This window comes from Vicia villosa, unplaced genomic scaffold (assembly GCF_029867415.1).
Source record: "Vicia villosa cultivar HV-30 ecotype Madison, WI unplaced genomic scaffold, Vvil1.0 ctg.000133F_1_1, whole genome shotgun sequence".
NCBI lineage: Eukaryota > Viridiplantae > Streptophyta > Magnoliopsida > Fabales > Fabaceae > Vicia > Vicia villosa.
The window spans coordinates 901,124-923,615 of NW_026705027.1; the positions used below are offsets into that span (position 1 = coordinate 901,124).

The window sequence follows — 22,492 nt, forward strand, 5'->3', positions numbered from 1 at the left end:
GCGAAAACTCCTCACAATCGAACTGACAGCAACAACAACATTTACCGCAAGAAGAAGAAAGATGTAGTTCATGAAAGAAAAGAGATTTTGACACTACCTAATACTTTCGAGCTCCGCTGGACTCTGTAATCACCAGACTAACTCTGGATTGTAAATTTTCATTTCGTTTCATCATTTTCTCATTATCAATATATGTGGGCATCTTCCACTGACTAATAAACCCATAACCATTGTTTAAAACTGCATACCATTGTTATTTGATTTAGCTTTAGAACTCTAGGGTATTTGAGGAAACTTTGAAATTAAATGATGATAGTTTAATGTTTGATAATTTGGTTTGTGGAAGTATGATGAAGGCAAAGAAACGAGTGAGATTGTATTCACAATTTTCAAATTGATTGAGTTTTTATGGTGAGAGAAATTAATAATGATGAAAATCGATGGTGAAGGATGGGACGGCGATGAAGTGGTATGAGAGAGAAGAATCCATGTTTTCTCTCTCTTCTCTTATTTATTTATTTTTAATTATTAAAATTGTTGTCTTAATTTTTATTTAAACAATTTGATGAGACATTAGAATTTATTATGTAATACTCCCTCCATTTTTTATTATAAGTCATTTTAGATTTTTCACACAGATTAAGAAAAATAATAATTGTTGTATGAAAATGAGAAATTATGAAGATTTTTACAAAATTATCCTTCATTAATGACATGTGGAAGATAAATTTATATACTTGAAAGGAGAGAGAATAATAAATATTTAAGGATATAATAGGAAAAGTAGCATTAATTATTTATTGGAATTGTAAAGCGACTTATATTTAAATACAATTTTTTTCCAAAACGACTTATAATAAAAAACGGAGGGAGTATATTTTAACAATTTTGTTGCCATTAGTAATGATACTCATTCTACCTTTACATTTTGCAACTTTTTATTATTGTTATACCGAATAAAAATAAAACAAGTGTATGAGAATATAAACTAATAATATAAATGTTTGTATTGACATTTTTCTCATTTTAAGTGTTGTCTGAAATTAATAGGTTTTAATTATGACTATAATACAATTTAATATATAAATTAATGAATGATTGAATTAATATATATTAAATAGTTTTTATTTTTAATTATATTATATCAATTTATTTTATTATGTTTTAAATATTTATAAGTAAGATGGATAAATTATTCAATTTATTATTAAATGCGCAAACGAATTTTAGGTTAATTTTGTTTCAAATTTACTAAATACAAGAAAGTTTTTCTTAATATATATATATATATATATATATATATATATATATATATATATATGACATATATATATGACATATCATTTGGGAATGACATCTCTAATCGTAATTTGACACCTCTAATTATTACATTCAAAATAATTAATTCTTCCTGTAGTCAATTGATTTTTCAAGAGATTCCTTCCTTACTTTTCAACGCAATGTTGTATTAGAAATACACAAAATTCCTTTCCAATTCCATCATTTATTTTGTCTTCAGAACGAAACCTTTGAACTCTAACATTTCATCTCCCTCTCTGCCGTAACAACAATCACTTCATCCATAGTAGGTTTGTTTTATTTGTTGTTTCTTTTTTTCATGTTTGTCAACGATTTGATTTTTGAATACAGACACAAAAATTAGTCGAAGGATTTTCATCTCCCTCTTTGCCTCAACAAAACTCTCTTCTTCCATCATCCTCAATTCAAAACACAAATTCCGAACATACATGGCTTCTAAGAACCAGAACCGGCCACCGCGAAGCCCCCCACGGTAACCCCCTTCTCTATCATTCTCTCATGGTTTTGTATTTTCTAGATTTAGCTTAATTTGGTTTCAATTTGATAACTTTAGTGAGATTTTTTGTTAAATTTATTTGATTTTTAGATGTAGAAGAAATGGGTAGGTGCTGAGGAAATTCCCTCGGACAGACGGAGAAGGATTGGTGGTGAAAAATTGGTGGGACTGGATAGAGTTACGGCTCCATTTGGTGCGCTCAACAACAAATCGGAATTCAATGAAGATAGTGGCGGCGGCGGTGGTGGTTCTTCCGATGGATCTGAAGATAGTATGGTTGATTTCATCTTTATTTGATTCATTCCGACGTGATTTTATTTTTTTCTTGCTAATTGCCATGAATTTCTCTGTTGAATTTATATTGACCTTCCTTTTTTTGTATGACATGTGATGGTTATTTTCAGTGAAATGAGGTTAATCGGGTTGAGGACACTGAACTAATATATTTCACAAAACTCTAAATGTAAGTCATTCTCATCCTTTCCATTGCATTTTCATTCACTTTCTTTCTGATATTTGTTTGTTTCTCTCTCCTTACAATGTTCAATTGTTACTATTGTTGGTTGGATCCAGTTTTGGGATAATGATAATAATGTTCTACATTTCGAATTTTAAAATTCACAATCTTTCATTTGTGTCTGTTTCTTTTTTCCTCCGACTAGGGTTTTGTGGTGGCTCTCTCATTCAGATCTCTGATTTCTTTCCCAGTTTTTTCTGGTTCTTTCCACCCTGTGGCTGGGGTTCTAGTTTGGTTTCTGGATTTAACTATAACCTTTTGGCCATACTGTCGAACGGTTTCATGATGGAGAAGTGGCGGAGTATTCAACTTTCTAAGGAGGAAGAAGAAGGGGTGGTGGTGGCGGAGGAGGAAGTAGGTGAAGAGGAATTGTTTCAGAGAACACTTGCGGGAAAGCTGTGGACCGATAGTAGCTTTAACGTCAGAGCTTTCAAAAGCACCATGATTAGCGCTTGGAAGCTCAAAAACCAGGTTGAGACTCAAGATCTGGGAAAGAATCTGTTCCTATTCAAGTTTGCAACAAAAAGGGACTTGGATTTTGTGATTAAAAATGGGCCATGGAGTTTTGATAGATTGCTCCTTGTGTTGAATCGTATCTCCGGAGAGGAAAAACCATCTGACATCAACATGCATTTCGCATCCTTCTGGGTCCGAATCTATGAGCTACCCCTGAAGCTTCGCTCTGAAGCTATGGCGAAGAAGATTGGAAGTACATTAGGCAACTTTGAAGAAATGGACCTACGTGAAGTTTGCCGGAATGGGAGGTTTCTGCGAATCAAAGTAATCCTGGACCTGAAGCTGCCACTAAAGGGAGAAACAGTTATCAAGTTCAAGGAGAAGAACTTGAGAGTCCACTTCAAATACGAGCGTCTCCCCATTTTCTGTTTTGTGTGTGGCAGACTAGGGCATCAAATGAAGGACTGCGAGGCAGTGGAGGATCTCTCAGAGGAAGGCTGTGAGGAACTGGAAGAGAAAGATCTCTCATATGGTCAGTGGCTTCGAGCTTCACCACTACCAAAGATGGGAGAGGAACAGAAGAAACGTGATTCAAGTTCAGGTACTTGCAGCAAAAGCTTATTTAATGTATCCTCAGGTCAGAGCAGATGCGAGCAAAAAATACAAGGAACGGGAGAAGAGCCTGAGGTGCAGCAAGCAAAGACTACAGGGGAAAATCCAGTGGAGATAGGGGGAAGTAAGAATCCAGAAATGGATAAACAAAAGACGCTGGAGATAGAAAGGGTAGCAGAATCCTTTGGAGCGGTTGCCTTCTCGATCAAGGAGACTGGAGAAGAGATGGGGTTGAAAAATCTTCAAAACACGAGGAAGAAGTGGGTTAGGAAAAAAGGTGTTAAGAAAATACCTGACACTCAGAAAAAAAAGATTACACTAGACCATAGCAAGAGATAACTGATCGTTGTGATGATAACGGAAGGTCCTATTGAAGCTTACGGAAGTGGGGAGAAGAAAAGGAAACAGGTTTCAAATGTAGAAGTTCCAAATTCACAGCTACCAGAGGTGGCGTTGGAGAACCAACACCTCCTATCCCAATGAAGGCTATCAGTTGGAACTGCAGGGGTTTGGGGCACCGCCGTGCAGTTCGGGCCTTAATGAGGCTCATTCGTCTTGAAAAACCCCATCTAGTTTTCCTAATGGAAACTAGACTAAAGAGTGATGAGATGCAAAGGATTGGATCAAAAGTTGGTTTTAACAATATTTTTTCCATTGACTGTAGAGGTTCGGGAAGGGGCAGAGTTGGTGGTTTATGTTTGCTATGGGTCGAGGAGCTCAATATCCAGATAGTCTCACATTCTCCAAATCACATTGGGGGTTTGTGTCGCGAAGGAGAGGAAGACAATCCATGGGCTTTGGTGGGTATTTATGGCTTCCCGGAAGAACATCTGAAAAGACATACTTGGCAGTTGGTGCAAAAGGTGTGCAACGACCTGGGAGAATTGCTGATTATGTTTGGTGACTTTAATGACATTCTTCTTGACATTGAGAAGGTGGGGGAAAATTGCAGAACTCTATCTCAATTATCTTGGGGAAGGAAAGCAATTGAACAAAGTGGTTTAACGGACGTTGGTTTTATGGGGTATTGTAAGCACTCGGTTTTTTTACTACCTCTCGTGTGAGAGATACGAACTGACTCTTCTTTTGTTTTTGAATTTTGAAAATCAGAGAGTCGCCACCGACTTTTATTTTATCCAATTAAGGAAAGGTTTATAAAAGAAACAGAAAAAGACCTTTAAGAGATTTTGGGTAAGGGGGTAGGTTATACAAAGGGAAGGTGTTAGCACCCTTTGTATCCATGGTTATCCATGGGCTCTTAATTGCTTAGCTCACTTGTTTTGAATCATTTGTCTTGCCTTGAAATGCTTGTATGTGGTCTTAAAATTCATTTTGTAAATTGACTTTATAATGATCCTTGTGCGGATGTATACAAAGTGTTTTACCTTTCGAAGGATGTTTTGAAAAAAGAACGTTAACTTCGTAATGATCCTTGTTTGGATATATACCAAGTATTGTCTTTTTTGAAAGTTTTATTTTGAAAAACAATGATATATGAGACATTTGTTTGTTTTGATTTGAGCAAGCAATTAGGAGGTTTACCCTATGTTTATAAGGTCTTTTCCTATTTCCTTTAGAAAATTCTCCTTTTACCGGATGTAAACAAAGGTTCGATTTTGCATTTGAAACAGTAGAATTTGATTTTTTTTGAAAAAGATTAACAGAGGGATTACCCTAAGAGGTGCAAGTGTGATTGTGTTTTTTGATTCAAATATTTTTATCTTTGAAGTTAGTGATCTAACGCTTCGGTTTTTATCTTTGACATACACGCAGTTTTATATGTACTGGAATTAAAATGCGGGAATGTAAAATGCGGAAAGTAAATCTACGCTATTACATCGATTGTGCGGGAAATGTAAACTACGCTATTTACATGAATTTGACAACCTATACACTTATCTAGGAATTTAAATTGCAATAAGATAAAAGAAATATTTTTGTTTTTTTGGATGGTTGATTTTAATTAGAATTAATGCATAATTAATTTAATTAAAATGCTATGCATTAGAAATAAAATTTAAACCTAAAAAATTAAGTCTAAAATATGTTCATATTGCTTGTTAATTAATTTTAAAATAAAAACTAATTTTTTTTGGATTTTTGAAGTTGTTTTGAAAATTATTAAGTTAAATTAACATATAATTATACAAATAATTATACAAATAATTAAAACTTAAAGAGAAAAATATTCTAAATATGTACAAAATTAGTCTATAATATATAAACTAAATTTAATAAAAAGAACAAATTTTTTTCTGATTTTTTGATTGGTTGAAATAATTAAAAAGCAAATATATAAATATATACTAATTAATTAAACAAAATATTTTAATTATTAAGAAAAATAAAATATTTTTATGTCAAAAATTAATAGATTATTTTATAAACCTAAAAATATTTTTATTACATTTTTTGATTTTTTAAAACCATTTTAAATTAATTTTATAAGGAAAACTAAATAAAAAATGAAAAATATAAAATAAATGATCAAGTGTGCTTGATCTATGAGGGAGTATGATGTTCATGCATGATCTGGTGCGCTGGATGTGTTTTTAGTGGAGATCTATGGCTCAGATTGGTAGACACATGGTGCACGTGGATAGAGAGATAACATGTGATCATTCAGAATTTGAAAATGCAACGTGGGACCCACGCAAGCTGACTGGCAAATGATGAAGAAGGAAACTGCCACGCGTGCTGGTCAAAGTTTCCACTTTACTATTCATCATCTTCTTCCTTGGTACCTGCGGATTTTCCTGCAAACTTACCTGCGGATTTTCCTGCGGATTTTTCTTCAGATTTCCATGCTTTTAAAAACCTACAAAAACGGCCATGAACCAAAACAAGGGGCACCCAGGTCGACTTAAAATGACCTCCTGAACACGATGGTGGCGTTAGTTTTGGCTAAAAACGCATGGAACATGGTATTCGAATGTTCACATACTTGAAAACTCAATAATGGTACATGAGGATTCTTACGTGGAAACTTGCATGTAAGTGTTCAAACCTTTCCTAAATCATCTTGGCAACTTGTTAGAAGTGTTAGTTTGCATTAAAGCATGTTTAATTATGAGACACGAAAGTTAGAAAAAATGCATGAATATGTAACTTTCAAAGCATGAGTTTTATGAACATGTAACCATGAGTAATGATCCTAACTTACTATATTAGGTCCCAGGAGATGATTAGAATGATTATATTGTATTGATAATGGGTGGAATATAGAAAATGAAAATTACAAAGCTTTGATATTTTTTGAGAATTTTTGTGAACTTCTTGGTTATGCTCTTGCTATATTTCGTGTCCTCCTTGTTGTTGAAGTGTCTTGAGCTATTTATGAGCAAGGAAGTGCTGCAAATTGAAGCTAAGAAGCATTGATTGCTTTGTTGAATTTTTGACCTTTTTTTAATAATATATAGCTTTGAATTCAAGCAACCATGGCTTGATTTTCTTCAACCTCTTGCTCTAGGCCTGCTGTACCATCTCTTTGGGGCAGAGTTGAATCAATTTTGAGGGCTCTAGCTTAATATCAAAGCAACATAACATTATCTTGCACCATTTCTTTTTCAATTTAATTTTAAATGTAATAAAATTAAACTAAAAAAGAAAAAAAATGCTATGGGCCTTAGGTTGGTCGTGGGAGGCCCTTAGCATTGTTAGAAGCATGTATGGATCATGGAAACTTGGCCCCTTTTGGAAAAAAAAACATTTTTGATCAATGTTGATTTCATGCATTTTCCCAAAATATATCCAACTTCAACAAGGCATAAATCCCTCAATTTTTATCATATGAAGGAGTTCTTGTACTTTTTAGAAACCTCAAGATGTCCTCTACAAGCTACTTTGGAAACTTTTTTCCATTTGGAGAAGTTATCTTGATGTTATGGCCTTTGACAAAAAACCACTTTTTGTTGACTTTGAAACTGACCTGCAATGTCTAAGCTCATATTTTTTAAATGTTGAATCCAATGACCATGGGACCAATTGCATTTGAAAGATAATTGAATTTCCTTCAAAACAAGCTTTGGTTGGAATTTTTTGAATGAACGAGGAGAGAGTTATGGCCGGTCAAAGTTCAGTTGACTTTTTAGGAGAAAACCCTAATTTTGAAACTTAGGGTTTTGTTGATTTTTGATCTTTCCCTGATGAATTATGATCAACCAATGATCAAATGATGAATCTTTTGACAAAATATGGACGTTGACAAAAAATTTCATTTTTGACTGTCTGTTGACTTTTCGGTCAAACTGGTCGTCTATTGACTGTTTGAGCTGCTGACTGCGCGTCTGAGCGTATTGAAGTTTGAAAATTTGTATGGTGGTAATTTGAGATATATGGAGGTCCATGAAATCCATTTGAGGTCTCAAAAAAACTTGTTCTCCTGAAAAAAAACAAAAACCCTAGTTAGGGACTGTTTGTGTAGGAGACAGTTAAGCGTACCTGATTTTTGTGCAGTGCGGAGTCTCTGCTGATCATGTGATTATCAGAAGACTTCTAGAACAAAAATCTTGGAATTTTGCAATGCAAAAGATTGATTTTATTGATGGTACAAAACACGGAGAATTGCACTGTCAGCGGGTTTGACTGTCAACTGACTGTTCAGGCATTAACGTAACAGTTAAAGTGAAAATTCAACAGTTAAAGTTAATTTTTTTCTTTTTGTTTTTTTGTTATGTTAATGGTGAAAATTTATTTACATGAGTTGTTAGAAAAACACAGACATGATAAATAAAGAAAATATACTGTATGCGAACAAAACTACTGATAATAACCCTGAAAAATATTTAATGCACAAAAAAATAAATATTTAACTGGCAGAAAACACACAAAATATTATCTGGATAATTAAACTACAGTACAACAAATAATACGACAATTAATACTGACAGTACAAATATTACATAATATAATGAACAGTACAACAAATAAACGGTACATTATTTGAAAACAAAAGATACGACAAACTTTAAGAATGACGATTAATAACCCATGCTATAAATAATAACATATAGATGATTGGGAGTATAAACAACCCAGGTCCGCATTTTTCAGGACTATGCAGACAAAAAAAGGACATGATCACCACCACGACGGTGATGACCATAAGAAAACACGTATCCATCCACTTCGCCATTTTTGCCGGGGAAGAAGAGAGAATGAATATGAAGTAGAAATTTGAGAGATGAGTTGAACTTTGATGTGAGAATTTTATAAAAAAAATGAGAGGTATTTATAGAGTGAAAAGAAGGATAGAGACGTTAGGGAATGAAGTGATTCCGTACAAAAAAGGAAAATTTGAGTGGTAGTAGGATTTGAAAGAAAGTGTATGGTAAAGTTTGAAAAGAGAGATGTATAAAATAAAGTTAGGATTTGATTTTGAAAGAAAGAGATTTGAAAAGAAAGGAAAAGATTTTGAAAATAATAGAATATAGTACAAAAATTAGTGGGAAACAAAAACTAATAATAATTTACTTGTTACCAGTACAGTCTGAATCCCCGGACTTTGCGCCTGTAAAAAGATTTAATTCTGTACCAATTGCGTCAGTTCTATTTATCTGCAAGTAAATCTCAAATAAACAGCATGTGTGAAATGATAAACAGTACTTGGCGTTTGTGTAAGAATAAATTCAACAGCGAACCAAAATACCGTATAAGAAATATTCTAAAAACCGAGTGTTCATAAAATCAGGAAATAAAATCCAAGATTATATGAAACTCTCAATTTTTAGATAGAAGTCTGTTGCCTTCTTTCTGAAAAAGATGTGGGCAAGTTTTGGGGTATAACAGTTGCCCCTATTCAATCTTCTTAAACCTGAAGAGACTGTTTGGGATCTGATGGTAGAAGATGATTGAATATTTAGATGCCCTGAAAATTTGCACTTACTTCCACCGGAAGAGATGTTGGAAATTGCATTTGAGTGTTGTCTGAGAAATGTTGTTGGCAGATCAAAACATTACCTGAGATGGGCTTTCAGATGCCATCTGGAAAATGTGTTGATGGTTTGTTCATCAGAATGAATCCATTGATTATATCTTGATGAAGGATTTGAAAACCTCTACATTGACCGTTACCGAACCGTCCGAGGTTACCGCTTTAAATCTTAGAGGATGATCGTTACGGAACTGTCCAAAGTTTTTCCGCTTTAGATTTTGAAAGTTGATCTATGAGGAACCGTCTGAGGTATCAGCTTTAGATCTTTGAAGGTTGATCGTTGTGGAACCGTCTGAGGTATCCGCTTTAGATTTTGAAGGTTGATCGTTCTAGAACCGTCTGAGGTATCAGCTTTAGATCTTTGATTGTAGATCATTAAGGAACCGTCCAAGGTATCGACTTAGATCTATATTGCTTGTTTTTTGAGTTGATAGGAGTTTTGGAAAGAGAGATCTCTTCAGAATGAATCTTTGGCTTGATTATATCTGAAAGGAATGTTCGTCTGAATAGAATTCAGGGGAACACTGCATGTGATTGAGAATAACTTTTCTGAGGATATTCGTCCACCTGAAAAAATCAAGTTAGTGACATGCAATGTTATGATGCATGTAATGTATATGTTGAGATTCTCAAACTAAATGAGAAATGTGCATGTTATGTATGCGTTTATCATGAAACATTATATGATGTGTATGAATATGCGTATGATGTATGACTTATGCAACTTAGAGCGTATCAAACTTCTGGTTGGGAAAATAAATCCCTGCTTGCTATTTTGGAAACGAAAGCATTATGATCGTTGATGATTTTTGCTATCTTGTTCGAGTATACTCGGCTGGGGAACCTTTTTACGGACCAGGGTACTCTGTTGAGGGATCTTTGATTACCGCTCGGGGATGAAGGTAATTTGAAAGTTCTGATTTTGATGCCCTTTGAATGGGAATGAGAAAGATGCATAATCCTCCGATGCACTATTTGACCAAGCCTTGGTGTGGAGGATCACCCTTTCTGGGGATAGTGATCTTGAACAGCCCTGCTGGGGAATAAGATTTCTCGAATCACTTTGTTGGAGAGAAAAATATCATTGAGGAATTTGCTGAGAAATGCATCTCTGTTGGGGAGCTTTTCTTCTGATGCTGGTTTCGGGATGATGTCCAGATGATTGGGACATTACCTGAATACTATTCCTGTTTTTCTTATAAACATCAGTCATATTCAAATGCATATGTTCATTCAAAATTATCATTGAGACGTTTATGTATTCAAAACAAAAAAAGTGAAAACGTTGATTTTGAGCATGAGCTGCATTGATTTTTGAAAAAGAACCATAATAGGCGGATTAGTACAAGGAGACAAAAATCCTAGTAGTAGGAAATTGTCATAAAGCTTTGAAAAGTATTTATAAAGAGAAATAGCTATGTGAAAACAATCCAGTCAAGTTTCAATTCTGCTATTGCCAATCTGTCTTCGAGTATCTCATCCCTCGCTTGTTGGAAGAAAATGATTGGACTGATTGGTGCCTTTGATGTGTTAAACTTTGAAGGTGAGTAGGTAGCTAAACGGGACATAGTCGTACGCTTTATTCCCCAACTTTTGCCTAGGCTGCCTTTTCAGGTTTTCAGCCTACCGGGATAATTATTTTTTAGTCTCTAATTTTTGCCTGGATCGCCCTTTCAGGTTTTCAATCCACCGAGACGCTCATTTTTGCCTAAGTTGCCCTTTCAAGTTTTCAACTTAGCGAGCTTTTCTTTAAGCGAAGTACTTTTTGACTATGTCCGCGTTTACAGGGTGTGGGAAATCCTCGCCATCCATAGTGGTAAGCAACATGGCTCCGCCGGAGAATACTTTCTTGATTACAAACGGTCCCTCATAAGTGGGAGTCCACTTGCCCCTGGGAACACCTTGTGGTAGGATGATACGTTTGACAACCAAGTCACCAGTTTGGTATGCCTGACTTTTGACTTTCTTGTTGAAGGCTTTGATCATACGCTTCTGGTACAACTGACCATGACAAATAGCCGCGAGCCTCTTCTCATCAATCAAGTTTATCTGGTCCAACCGAGTCTAAATCCAATCATCTTCCTCTAGATCGGCTTCTTTCATAATCCTTAGGGAAGGAATCTGAATTTCAATTGGAAGAACTGCCTCCATACCATAGACTAGAGAGAATGGAGTTGCCCCTGTTGAAGTACGCGCTGATGTGCGATAACCATGAAGAGCAAAAGGTAACATCTCATGCCAGTCTTTGTAAGTTACTGTCATCTTTTGTATGATCTTCTTGATGTTCTTGTTGGCAGCTTCCACGGCGCCATTCATCTTTGGTCGATATGGAGAGGAATTATGATGTTTGATCTTGAACTGTGTGCAGAGTTCAGTAATCATTCTGTTGTTTAAATTTGTGCCATTGTCTGTGATGATCCTTTCAGGGATGCCATACCGACAAATGAGATTGTGCTTGATAAATCGGGCCACCACATTCTTGGTGACTAAAGCAAATGAAGCTGCTTCTATCCATTTGGTGAAGTAATCGATAGCGACCAGGATAAAACGATGTCCGTTGGAGGCAGTAGGCTTGATTTCTCCAATCATATCAATACCCCACATTGCAAAAGGCCAAGGAGCCGTCAGGACGTTTAACGGGACTGGAGGTACATGTATTTTGTCGGCATATATCTGGCATTTGTGACAGGTTCTAGAGTGATGATGGCAGTCTGTCTCCATGGTAGACCAGTAATAACCTGCTCTTAAGATCTTTTTAGCCATTGTATGTCCACTTGAATGAGTACCAAAAGCACCATCGTGTATGTCTTCCATAATTTGTTCCGCTTCCTTCTTGTTCACACAACGAAGCAAAGTCGAGTCATGATTGCGTTTGTACAGGATTCCATTACTTAGAAAGAATTTAGCAGCAAATCTTCTTAGAAACTTTCTATCGTTAATGGATGCCCTTTCAGGGTATTCCTGAGCTTCGAGATATCTTTTTACCTCATGGAACCATGGTTTTTCTTCCATTCCTTCGGTATCAATCTCATTGCAATAGGCTGGTTTATCTTGTCTGTAAATGGTGATCATTGGCGCCTCATTGTCCCACCTGACTTTGAACATAGATGACATGGTAGCTAGAGCGTCAGCTAGTTGATTTTCTTCGTGCGGGATATGTTCAAAAGTGATTTCTTCAAAGTAAGGAATCAAGCTCAGCACATATTCTTTGTAAGGAATTAGATTCGGGTGCTTCGTGTCCCATTCCTCTTTGACTTGATAAATTACAAGCGCCGAGTCTCCGTAGACCTCTAGGAACTTGATTCTTAGATCGATTGCAGCTTTGAGACCCAGAATACATGCTTCATATTCAGCTATATTGTTAGTGCAGTTGAAGCATAATCTGGTAGTGAATGGTGTATAACCTCCTGCAGGGGAAATGATCACAGCTCCGATGCCATTGCCAAGTGCATTAGAAGTTCCATCAAAAACCATAGTCCATCGGGACCCTGGCTCGGGTCCTTCCTCTGGTCCTGGTTGTTCGTAGTCAGCAACTAGCATAATGTCTTCATCTGGGAAGTCAAAGTTTTGGAGGGTCTTTCAATGTGATCAGATTTGCTTTCAACAAGTGCTGCAATGCTTGAGAGATTGGCATATTGATTCTGGTGAAATTTCTTCTTGGTGCATCTGGTCGACGCGTATACTTTGGCGGTTGATCTTTTTGAGGTGCAGATGCGGAGATCAGAACTGCCCCTACAGATTGGTGATGCTCACTTTTGCGACCTTTCTGACTATGCATTGTATTGACTTCATTTCTCCCACTGATGGGCCTCTTTGTAATACCAGAGGAGGAGCCTATTTGAATTTTTCCACTTTGAATACCGCTTTCGACACGCTCTCCAATTAATATCAAGTCAGTGAAACCTGATGATGAGCTTCCCAGCAAATGAGTGTAGAAAGGGCCAGTTAAAGTGCCCATGAACATGTCGACCAGCTCGCGATCAGATAAGGGTGGTTGAACCCTTCCAGCTAGATCTCTCCATTTTTGTGCATACCCTTTGAAACTTTCTTTTGGTGCCATAGACATGCCCCGCAGTTGAGTACGGGTTGGTGCAAGATCAGCGTTGTATTGATACTGTTTGTAGAAAGCAGCAGCCAAATCTTCCCAGGTGTGAACTTTTGCACTTTCCAGTTGCTAGTACCACTCGAGTTGCGTACCCGACAGACTTTCCTGGAAGAAATGAATCCACAATTTGTTATCTGCTGTATGAGGTAGTATCTTCCTTACATAGGACCTCAGATGTAGTTTTGGGCAAGAAACTCCATCATACTTTGCAAAGACAGGAACTTTGAACTTTGGAGGAATAACAATATCCGAGACGAGTCCAAGATCTTTGAAGTCTAAACCAGGTATTTTTTGTATCTCCATAGCTTTCATGCGTTCTTCCAACTGCTGGTATTTGTCATCACCCTGTTCGTCTTCGGAATGATAATCTTCTTCGTTAGAAGAGAGGGAGGGTTTGGCAGAACCCTGGTTGTTGTGATTGTCTTCTCGATCACCTTCACCGACTATTTCAGGGATCGACGCCTTTTTGGACCTTTTGACTGGGATTTTGACCTTTCTTGCCAGGTGACTTAAACCTACAGATCCTTTGGGCTTCTTTTTCTTCTTGATTATCAGGGCTTTCAATTCTTGTTGCCCCTTTGCTAGCTCCAGAATTGCTACCTGAACTTGGGCGTTCTGTGCTTCGAGATTCTTGACACTTGTTTCGGAATCCATCTCTTCTGACTGAAATAAACAGCGAGGAGATGAGAAACCCATCATGTGAACCTGTTATGCAATGTTTATGAATGAAATGCATATGCAATGTTTTCAAGGATCTTAGAATTTAGATTTGTTAAAACAAAAGAGAAACAAACATTTATTAGTCAAACAATTTATTTCTTTTTTCTTTTTTCTTTTTTCTTTTTCTTTTTTCTTCTTTTTTTTTTCTTTTATTCGGGCTTACAAAATAAAATAAATAAAATAAAGGATTCCTCAAGCCTCCCATGGACGCTTTCTCTTTTCTCCCAGGAATGTGTTGATCTGCTGTTCTTCCTGGATTTGTCTGGTGAGCTCCAACAGTTTCCACTCATAGTCTTGACAGTATGCTTTGAAGGTGTCTCTTTCTTCTCTTAGTTGAACCCAAGATTTCTGCAGCTCTTCCAGGTCAGTTGGCATGTTCGGATGTAGAACAACTCGAGGTTCGTCCCCTTCGACTTCTAGCTCAATAGTCATAGGTAGAATAGTAGGATATGGCATGATGAACTTCTGAGCATGAGCACGCACCCATCTGAGGTAAGGCCCCATAGGAATAGAGTTCCATTGTCCTAAAGTATTGCTTTCTACTTTATAGACATTGCCCCACGCATGTATAAACCTTTGTCGATGTCTTTGGGAATCATCTTCGTAGTCAAACACAATGCCACGGATAATCATGTCGTGAGGACCGTTTCTTCGTGCATATCCAAATTGGCGCAAAGCTAAAGAGGGGTTATAAGTGATGCCTCCTTTGATGCCAAGGAGTGGCACATTAGGGTACTCTCCACAATGGTCAATGATAGTGATGTCTCTTTGAAAGAAGTTGTTCCACCGGATATCTGAATGAGACAAAGACATAATCCTGCGAGACCAATGCATCCTTTGTTCATTTCTCAACACTGATCGGGGAAGGTGTAATGTAAACCATCTAGCCAGTAGTGGTACACAGCACATAAGAGTTCCTCGTTTCTTCATGGTACGAGTGTGTAGAGAATGTAGAATGTCTCCCAGTAAAGTAGGTACCGGGTTACGGGTTAAGAAAATGTTGATAATGTGCACACTTATGAACTGGTCGGGATTAGGGAATAAAACCAAACCATAGATCAAAAGAGCCACAACTTCTTCAAAAGCTAGGTAACTTCTGTTTTTTAGTAGTAATCGAGCCTTTTCCATTAAGAACTTAGCAAGCAAACCCTTGACTCTACTCTTTGTTTCCCAATTGGACTCAATTTCTGACTTTCGCAAATGTAAGGCAACAGCAATGATGTCAGGTTTTGGAACCTTTTCTAAACCAGTGAAAGGTAATTGATCTCGAACAGGTAATCCAATCAGTTCAGAGAACTCTTCCAAAGTGGGTACTAACTGGTAATCAGGGAATGTAAAACAATGATGTTCGGGATCAAAGAACTGGAACAGGACCCGTATCATGTCTTCTTCAAATTTTGAGGTAACCAAATGGAGTAGGTGACCATTCTTTTCAGTGAATTGAGCATTTCTGGGAAATTCTGATATTAAGTCCTTAAGTTCAGACGGTACTGTTGAGATGTTGATCCGGATATAATTTCTGGTAGCAGGAGCCATTACCTGCAACAAAAGAACAAAGGTAAACTCTTCGATCCTTGAAATGATTAGTGAGAAAATGATATGTTTATGATGCTTATGATGTCATGATGTCAAACATGTGGCACACAAACAAATCAAACAATAGCCTTAGGTTTAAAGGCTTGCATGAAGTTGATAGGTGATACCCTCCCCACTGAAGTTGAGTTGGTTAAAACCTGTCCTAGAATAGTATTCGGGTTCTATGATCCTTGGACACAACATCTCAATACGGCACTCGGACGGCCGATCAAAATATTCCTCGAGGATAACTAACTTCGATCAATTTCAAAGCTAGTCACTTAATAGGCCACAAGTCAAGTTCAACTAAAGGTTCTAAGACAAATTAGTGTTTAATGACATTTCGGAAGCCTAACATACTCCTTGATCGTTTTCAAGGGTTATCAGTATAAACCAAAGTGTCGTACTAACGGTGACCACCAGATTAACCGTATCGGTACATGCCGTACAGTTTCCTTGGTCTATTGTCACATACTTAAGGTATCTCGAGATTCGGGTTAGAATCTTTCACACAAGTAAATACCCAAACAAACCTTTGAAAAATAGAACAATCAAGACAAGCAATTGAAAACATCGAAGTGATCTAAACTCTAAGGTAACCCCTTTTGAAAACAGTTCTGTAAGCACTCGGTTTTTTTACTACCTCTCGTGTGAGAGATACGAACTGACTCTTCTTTTGTTTTTGAATTTTGAAAATCAGAGAGTCGCCACCGACTTTTATTTTATCCAATTAAGGAAAGGTTTATAAAAGAAACAGAAAAAAGACCTTTAAGAGATTTTGGGTAAGGGGGTAGGTTATACAAAGGGAAGGTGTTAGCACCCTTTGTATCCATGGTTATCCATGGGCTCTTAATTGCTTAGCTCACTTGTTTTGAATCATTTGTCTTGCCTTGAAATGCTTGTATGTGGTCTTAAAATTCATTTTGTAAATTGACTTTATAATGATCCTTGTGCGGATGTATACAAAGTGTTTTACCTTTCGAAGGATGTTTTGAAAAAAGAACATTAACTTCGTAATGATCCTTGTTTGGATATATACCAAGTATTGTCTTTTTTGAAAGTTTTATTTTGAAAAACAATGATATATGAGACATTTGTTTGTTTTGATTTGAGCAAGCAATTAGGAGATCTACCCTAAGTTTATAAGGTATTTTCCTATTTCCTTTAGAAAATTCTCCTTTTACCGGATGTAAACAAAGGTTCGATTTTGCATTTGAAACAGTAGAATTTGATTTTTTTTTAAAAAGAGTAACAGAGGGATTACCCTAAGAGGTGCAAGTGTGATTGTGTTTTTTGATTCAGATATTTTTATCTTTGAAGTTAATGATCTAACGCTTCGGTTTTTATCTTTGACATACACGCAGTTTTATATGTACTGGAATTAAAATGCGGGAATGTAAAATGCGGAAAGTAAATCTACGCTATTACATCGATTGTGCGGGAAATGTAAACTACGCTATTTACATGAATTTGACAACCTATACACTTATCTAGGAATTTAAATTGCAATAAGATAAAAGAAATATTTTTGTTTTTTTGGATGGTTGATCTTAATTAGAATTAATGCATAATTAATTTAATTAAAATGCTATGAATTAGAAATAAAATTTAAACCTAAAAAATTAAGTCTAAAATATATCCATATTGCTTGTTAATTAATTTTAAAATAAAAACTATTTTTTTTTGGATTTTTGAAGTTGTTTTGAAAATTATTAAGTTAAATTAACATATAATTATACAAATAATTATACAAATAATTAAAACTTAAAGAGAAAAATATTCTATATATGTACAAAATTAGTCTATAATATATAAACTAAATTTAATAAAAAGAACAAATTTTTTTTGATTTTTTGATTGGTTTAAATAATTAAAAAGCAAATATATAAATATATACTAATTAATTAAACAAAATATTTTAATTATTAAGAAAAATAAAATATTTTTATGTCAAAAATTAATAGATTATTTTATAAACCTAAAAATATTTTTATTATATTTTTTGATTTTTTAAAACCATTTTAAATTAATTTTATAAGGAAAACTAAATAAAAAATGAAAAATATAAAATAAATGATCAAGTGTGCTTGATCTATGAGGGAGTATGATGTTCATGCATGATCTGGTGCGCTGGATGTGTTTTTAGTGGAGATCTATGGCTCAGATTGGTAGACACATGGTGCACGTGGATAGAGAGATAACATGTGATCATTCAGAATTTGAAAATGCAACGTGGGACCCACGCAGGCTGACTGGCAAATGAGGAAGAAGGAAACTGCCACGCGTGCTGGTCAAAGTTTCCACTTTACTATTCATCATCTTCTTCCTTGGTACCTGCGGATTTTCCTGCAAACTTACCTGCGGATTTTCCTGCGGATTTTTCTTCAGATTTCCATGCTTTTAAAAACCTACAAAAACGACCATGAACCAAAACAAGGGGCACCCAGGTCGACTTAAAATGACCTCCTGAACACGATGGTGGCGTTAGTTTTGGCTAAAAACGCATGGAACATGGTATTCGAATGTTCACATACTTGAAAACTCAATAATGGTACATGAGGATTCTTACGTGGAAACTTGCATGTAAGTGTTCAAACCTTTCCTAAATCATCTTGGCAACTTGTTAGAAGTGTTAGTTTGCATTAAAGCATGTTTAATTATGAGACACGAAAGTTAGAAAAAATGCATGAATATGTAACTTTCAAAGCATGAGTTTTATGAACATGTAACCATGAGTAATGATCCCAACTTACTATATTAGGTCCCAGGAGATGATTAGAATGATTATATTGTATTGATAATGGTTGGAATATAGAAAATGAAAATTACAAAGCTTTGATATTTTTTGAGAATTTTTGTGAACTTCTTGGTTATGCTCTTGCTATATTTCGTGTCCTCCTTGTTGTTGAAGTGTCTTGAGCTATTTATGAGCAAGGAAGTGCTGCAAATTGAAGCTAAGAAGCATTGATTGCTTTTTTGAATTTTTGACCTTTTTTAATAATATATAGCTTTGAATTCAAGCAACCATGGCTTGATTTTCTTCAACCTCTTGCTCTAGGCCTGCTGTACCATCTCTTTGGGGCAGAGTTGAATCAATTTTGAGGGCTCTAGCTTAATATCAAAGCAACATAACATTATCTTGCACCATTTCTTTTTCAATTTAATTTTAAATGTAATAAAATTAAACTAAAAAAGAAAAAAAATGCTATGGGCCTTAGGTTGGTCTTGGGAGGCCCTTAGCATTGTTAGAAGCATGATTGGATCATGGAAACTTGGACCCTTTTGGAAAAAAACATTTTTTATCAATGTTTATTTCATGCATTTTCCCAAAATATAGCCAACTTCAACAAGGCCTAAATCCCTCAATTTTTATCATATGAAGGAGTTCTTGTACTTTTTAGAAACCTCAAGATGTCCTCTACAAGCTACTTTGGAAACTTTTTTTCATTTGGAGAAGTTATCTTGATGTTATGGCCTTTTACAAAAAACCACTTTTTGTTGACTTTGAAAATGACCTGTAATGTCTAAACTCATATTTTTCAAATGGTGAATCCAATGACCATGGGACCAATTGCATTTGAAAGATAATTGAATTTCCTTCAAAACAAGCTTTGGTTGGAATTTTTTGAATGAACGAGGAGAGAGTTATGACCGGTCAAAGTTCAGTTGACTTTTTAGTAGAAAACCCTAATTTTGAAACTTAGGGTTTTGTTGATTTTTGATCTTTCCCTGATGAATTATGATCAACCAATGATCAAAGGATGAATCTTTTGACAAAATATGGATGTTGACAAAAAAATTCATTTTTGACTGTCTGTTGACTTTTCGGTCAAACTGGTCGTCTGTTGACTGTTTGAGCTGCTGGCTGTGCGTCTGAGCGAATTGAAGTTTGAAAATTTGTATGGTGGTACTTTGAGATATATGGAGGTCCATGAAATCCATTTGAGGTCTCAAAAAAACTTGTTCTCCTGAAAAAAAACAAAAACCCTAGTTAGGGACTGTTTGTGTAGGAGACAGTTAAGCGTACCTAATTTTTGTGCAGTGCTGAGTCTCTGCTGATCATGTGATTATCAGAAGACTTCTAGAACAAAAATCTTGGAATTTTGCAATGCAAAAGATTGATTTGATTGATGGTACAAAACACGGAGAATTGCACTGTCATCGGGTTTGACTGTCAACTGACTGTTCAGGCATTAACGTAACAGTTAAAGTTAATTTTTTTTCTTTTTGTTTTTTTGTTATGTTAATGGTGAAAATTTATTTACATGAGTTTTTAGAAAAACACAGACATGATAAATAAATAAAATATACTGTATGCGAACAAAACTACCGATAATAACCCTGAAAAATATTTAATGCACAGAAAAATAAATATTTAACTGGCAGAAAACACACAAAATATTATCTGGATAATTAAACTACAGTACGACAAATAATACGACATTTAATACTGACAGTACAAATATTACATAATATAATGAACAGTACAACAAATAAACGGTACATTATTTGAAAACAAAAGTACGACAAACTTTAAGAATGACGATTAATAACCCATGCTATAAATAATAACATATAGATGATTGGGAGTATAAACAACCCAGGTCCGCATTTTTCAGGACTATGCAGACAGAAAAAGGACATGATCACCACCACGACGGTGATGACCATAAGAAAACACGTATCCATCCACTTCGCCATTTTTGCCGGGGAAGAAGAGAGAATGAATATGAAGTAGAAATTTGAGAGATGAGTTGAACTTTGATGTGAGAATTTTATAAAAAAATGAGAGGTATTTATAGAGTGAAAAGAAGTATAGAGACGTTAGGGAATGAAGTGATTCCGTACAAAAAAGGAAAATTTGAGTGGTAGTAGGATTTGAAAGAAAGTGTATGGTAGGGTTTTAAAAGAGAGATGTATAGAATAAAGTTAGGATTTGATTTTGAAAGAAAGAGATTTGAAAAGAATGGAAAAGATTTTGAAAATAATAGAATATAGTACAAAAATTAGTGGGAAACAAAAACTAATAATAATTTACTTGTTACCAGTACAGTCTGAATCCCCGGACTTTGCGCCTGCAAAAAGATTTAATTCTGTACCAATTGCGTCAGTTCTATTTATCTGCAAATAAATCTCAAATAAACAGCGTGTGTGAAATGATAAACAGTACTTGGCGTTTTTGTAAGAATAAATTCAACAGCGAACCAAAATACCGTATAAGAAATATTCTAAAAACCGAGTGTTCATAAAATCAGGAATTAAAATCCAAGATTATATGAAACTCTCAATTTTTAGATAGAAGTCTGTTGCCTTCTTTCTGAAAAAGATGTGGGCAAATTTTGGGGTATAACAGGTATCCTTTCACTTGGTCTAATGGAAGACAAGGGGAAGAAAACATCCAATGCAGACTCGACAGAAGTTTTGTATCGCAGTCCTTCAAGGAACAATTTCCTAACACGAAGGTGACTCATCTTCCTCGTCATGGATCGGATCATGCGGCTCTCCACATCTCTATTGAGAAGGAAGGGGATAGGGAAGAGAGATTCTATTTATTTCGTTTTGAAGAGGTTTGGTCTAAGGACCCTCGTTGTGAGGATTTGGTCAAGCAGATTTGGAGGTGTGGTGACAATACCTTTACTCACAAGACAAAAGGGATGCAGGAACTATCCACTCTGCTCAAGGAATACAGGTCTGGGAGTGTGGCAAAGGAGATACGAAGGTTAGAGTACCTATTGAAGGAGAAAAAAAGATGGGCAGCAGACCCGAAGGAGATTCAGAACTTCAAAAATCTTGAGAAACAGAGGGGGAAGTTGTTGGGCATTGAGGAAACGATTTGGAGGCAAAGAAGTAGAGCTATGTGGTTGAAGGACGGAGATCGCAACACAAAATTCTTCCATAGCAAAGCAAATCAAAGAAGGAAAACAAATGCAATCAAGAGGCTTAAAGATAGAAACGTTAATTGGTTTTCAGGTTCTAGACATTGTGAACGTATTCTTGTCGACTATTTTTTGGAGATCTTCAAATCCTCTAATCCTAAAGGTATTGATGAGGTCTGCAGCTTTGTTAATGCAAAGATTTCTGAAAATTTCTTTTATGTTTGTGCCTCTCCTTTCTCTGAACTCGATGTCAGGGAAGTTATATTTCAGATGCACCCAACAAAATCCCCAGGCTCTAATGGGCTGCCAGCTCTTTTTTTCCAAAAGTATTGGAATATTGTTGGAAGTGATGTCACTGCTGTTGCCTTAGATATTCTTAACAACCAAAGGGACCCTTCCGCCATAAATTAAACCTTTATTGCTTTAATCCCCAAGCTAAAAAACCCTCGCTCCCCCCATGAATTCAGACCTATTAGCCTCTGCAATGTGGTTATGAAAGTTGTCACGAATGTAATTGCAAATTGAATGAAACCAATTCTGCCATCAATTATCAGTGAAGAACATAGTGCTTTCGTTCGAGGTAGATTGATTACGGATAATGCCCTAATTGCTATGGATTGTTTCCATTGGCTGAAGAACAAAAAAAAGGGGAAGAAAGGCTACATGGCTCTGAAATTAGATATATCAAAAGCATACGACCGGATTGAATGGGACTTTGTGGTGAGCGCTCTAACAGCGATGGGATTTCCTCCTAACATGATCAGCCTCATCAAGAGATGTATGACTACTGTCTCTTACAAAGTGCTCATTAATGGTAAACCTTCAAAGACTTTTCATCCGGAAAGAGGGCTTCGCCAAGGCGATCCTCTTTCCCCTTACCTGT

General features: G+C 35.8%; 1 protein-coding gene across 1 annotated transcript; it reads left to right on the plus strand.

The window, feature by feature from the left end:
* Window positions 1-427: 427 nt before the first annotated feature.
* LOC131624535 (uncharacterized) lies at window positions 428-22,020 on the plus strand. The gene is made up of 5 exons (XM_058895491.1): window positions 428-469; window positions 1,913-2,087; window positions 2,479-3,661; window positions 3,778-4,425; window positions 21,087-22,020. The coding sequence occupies exons 1-5, from the start codon at window positions 428-430 to the stop codon at window positions 22,018-22,020; spliced, it is 2,982 nt and encodes a 993-aa protein (XP_058751474.1).
* The last annotated feature ends 472 nt before the right edge of the window (window positions 22,021-22,492 follow it).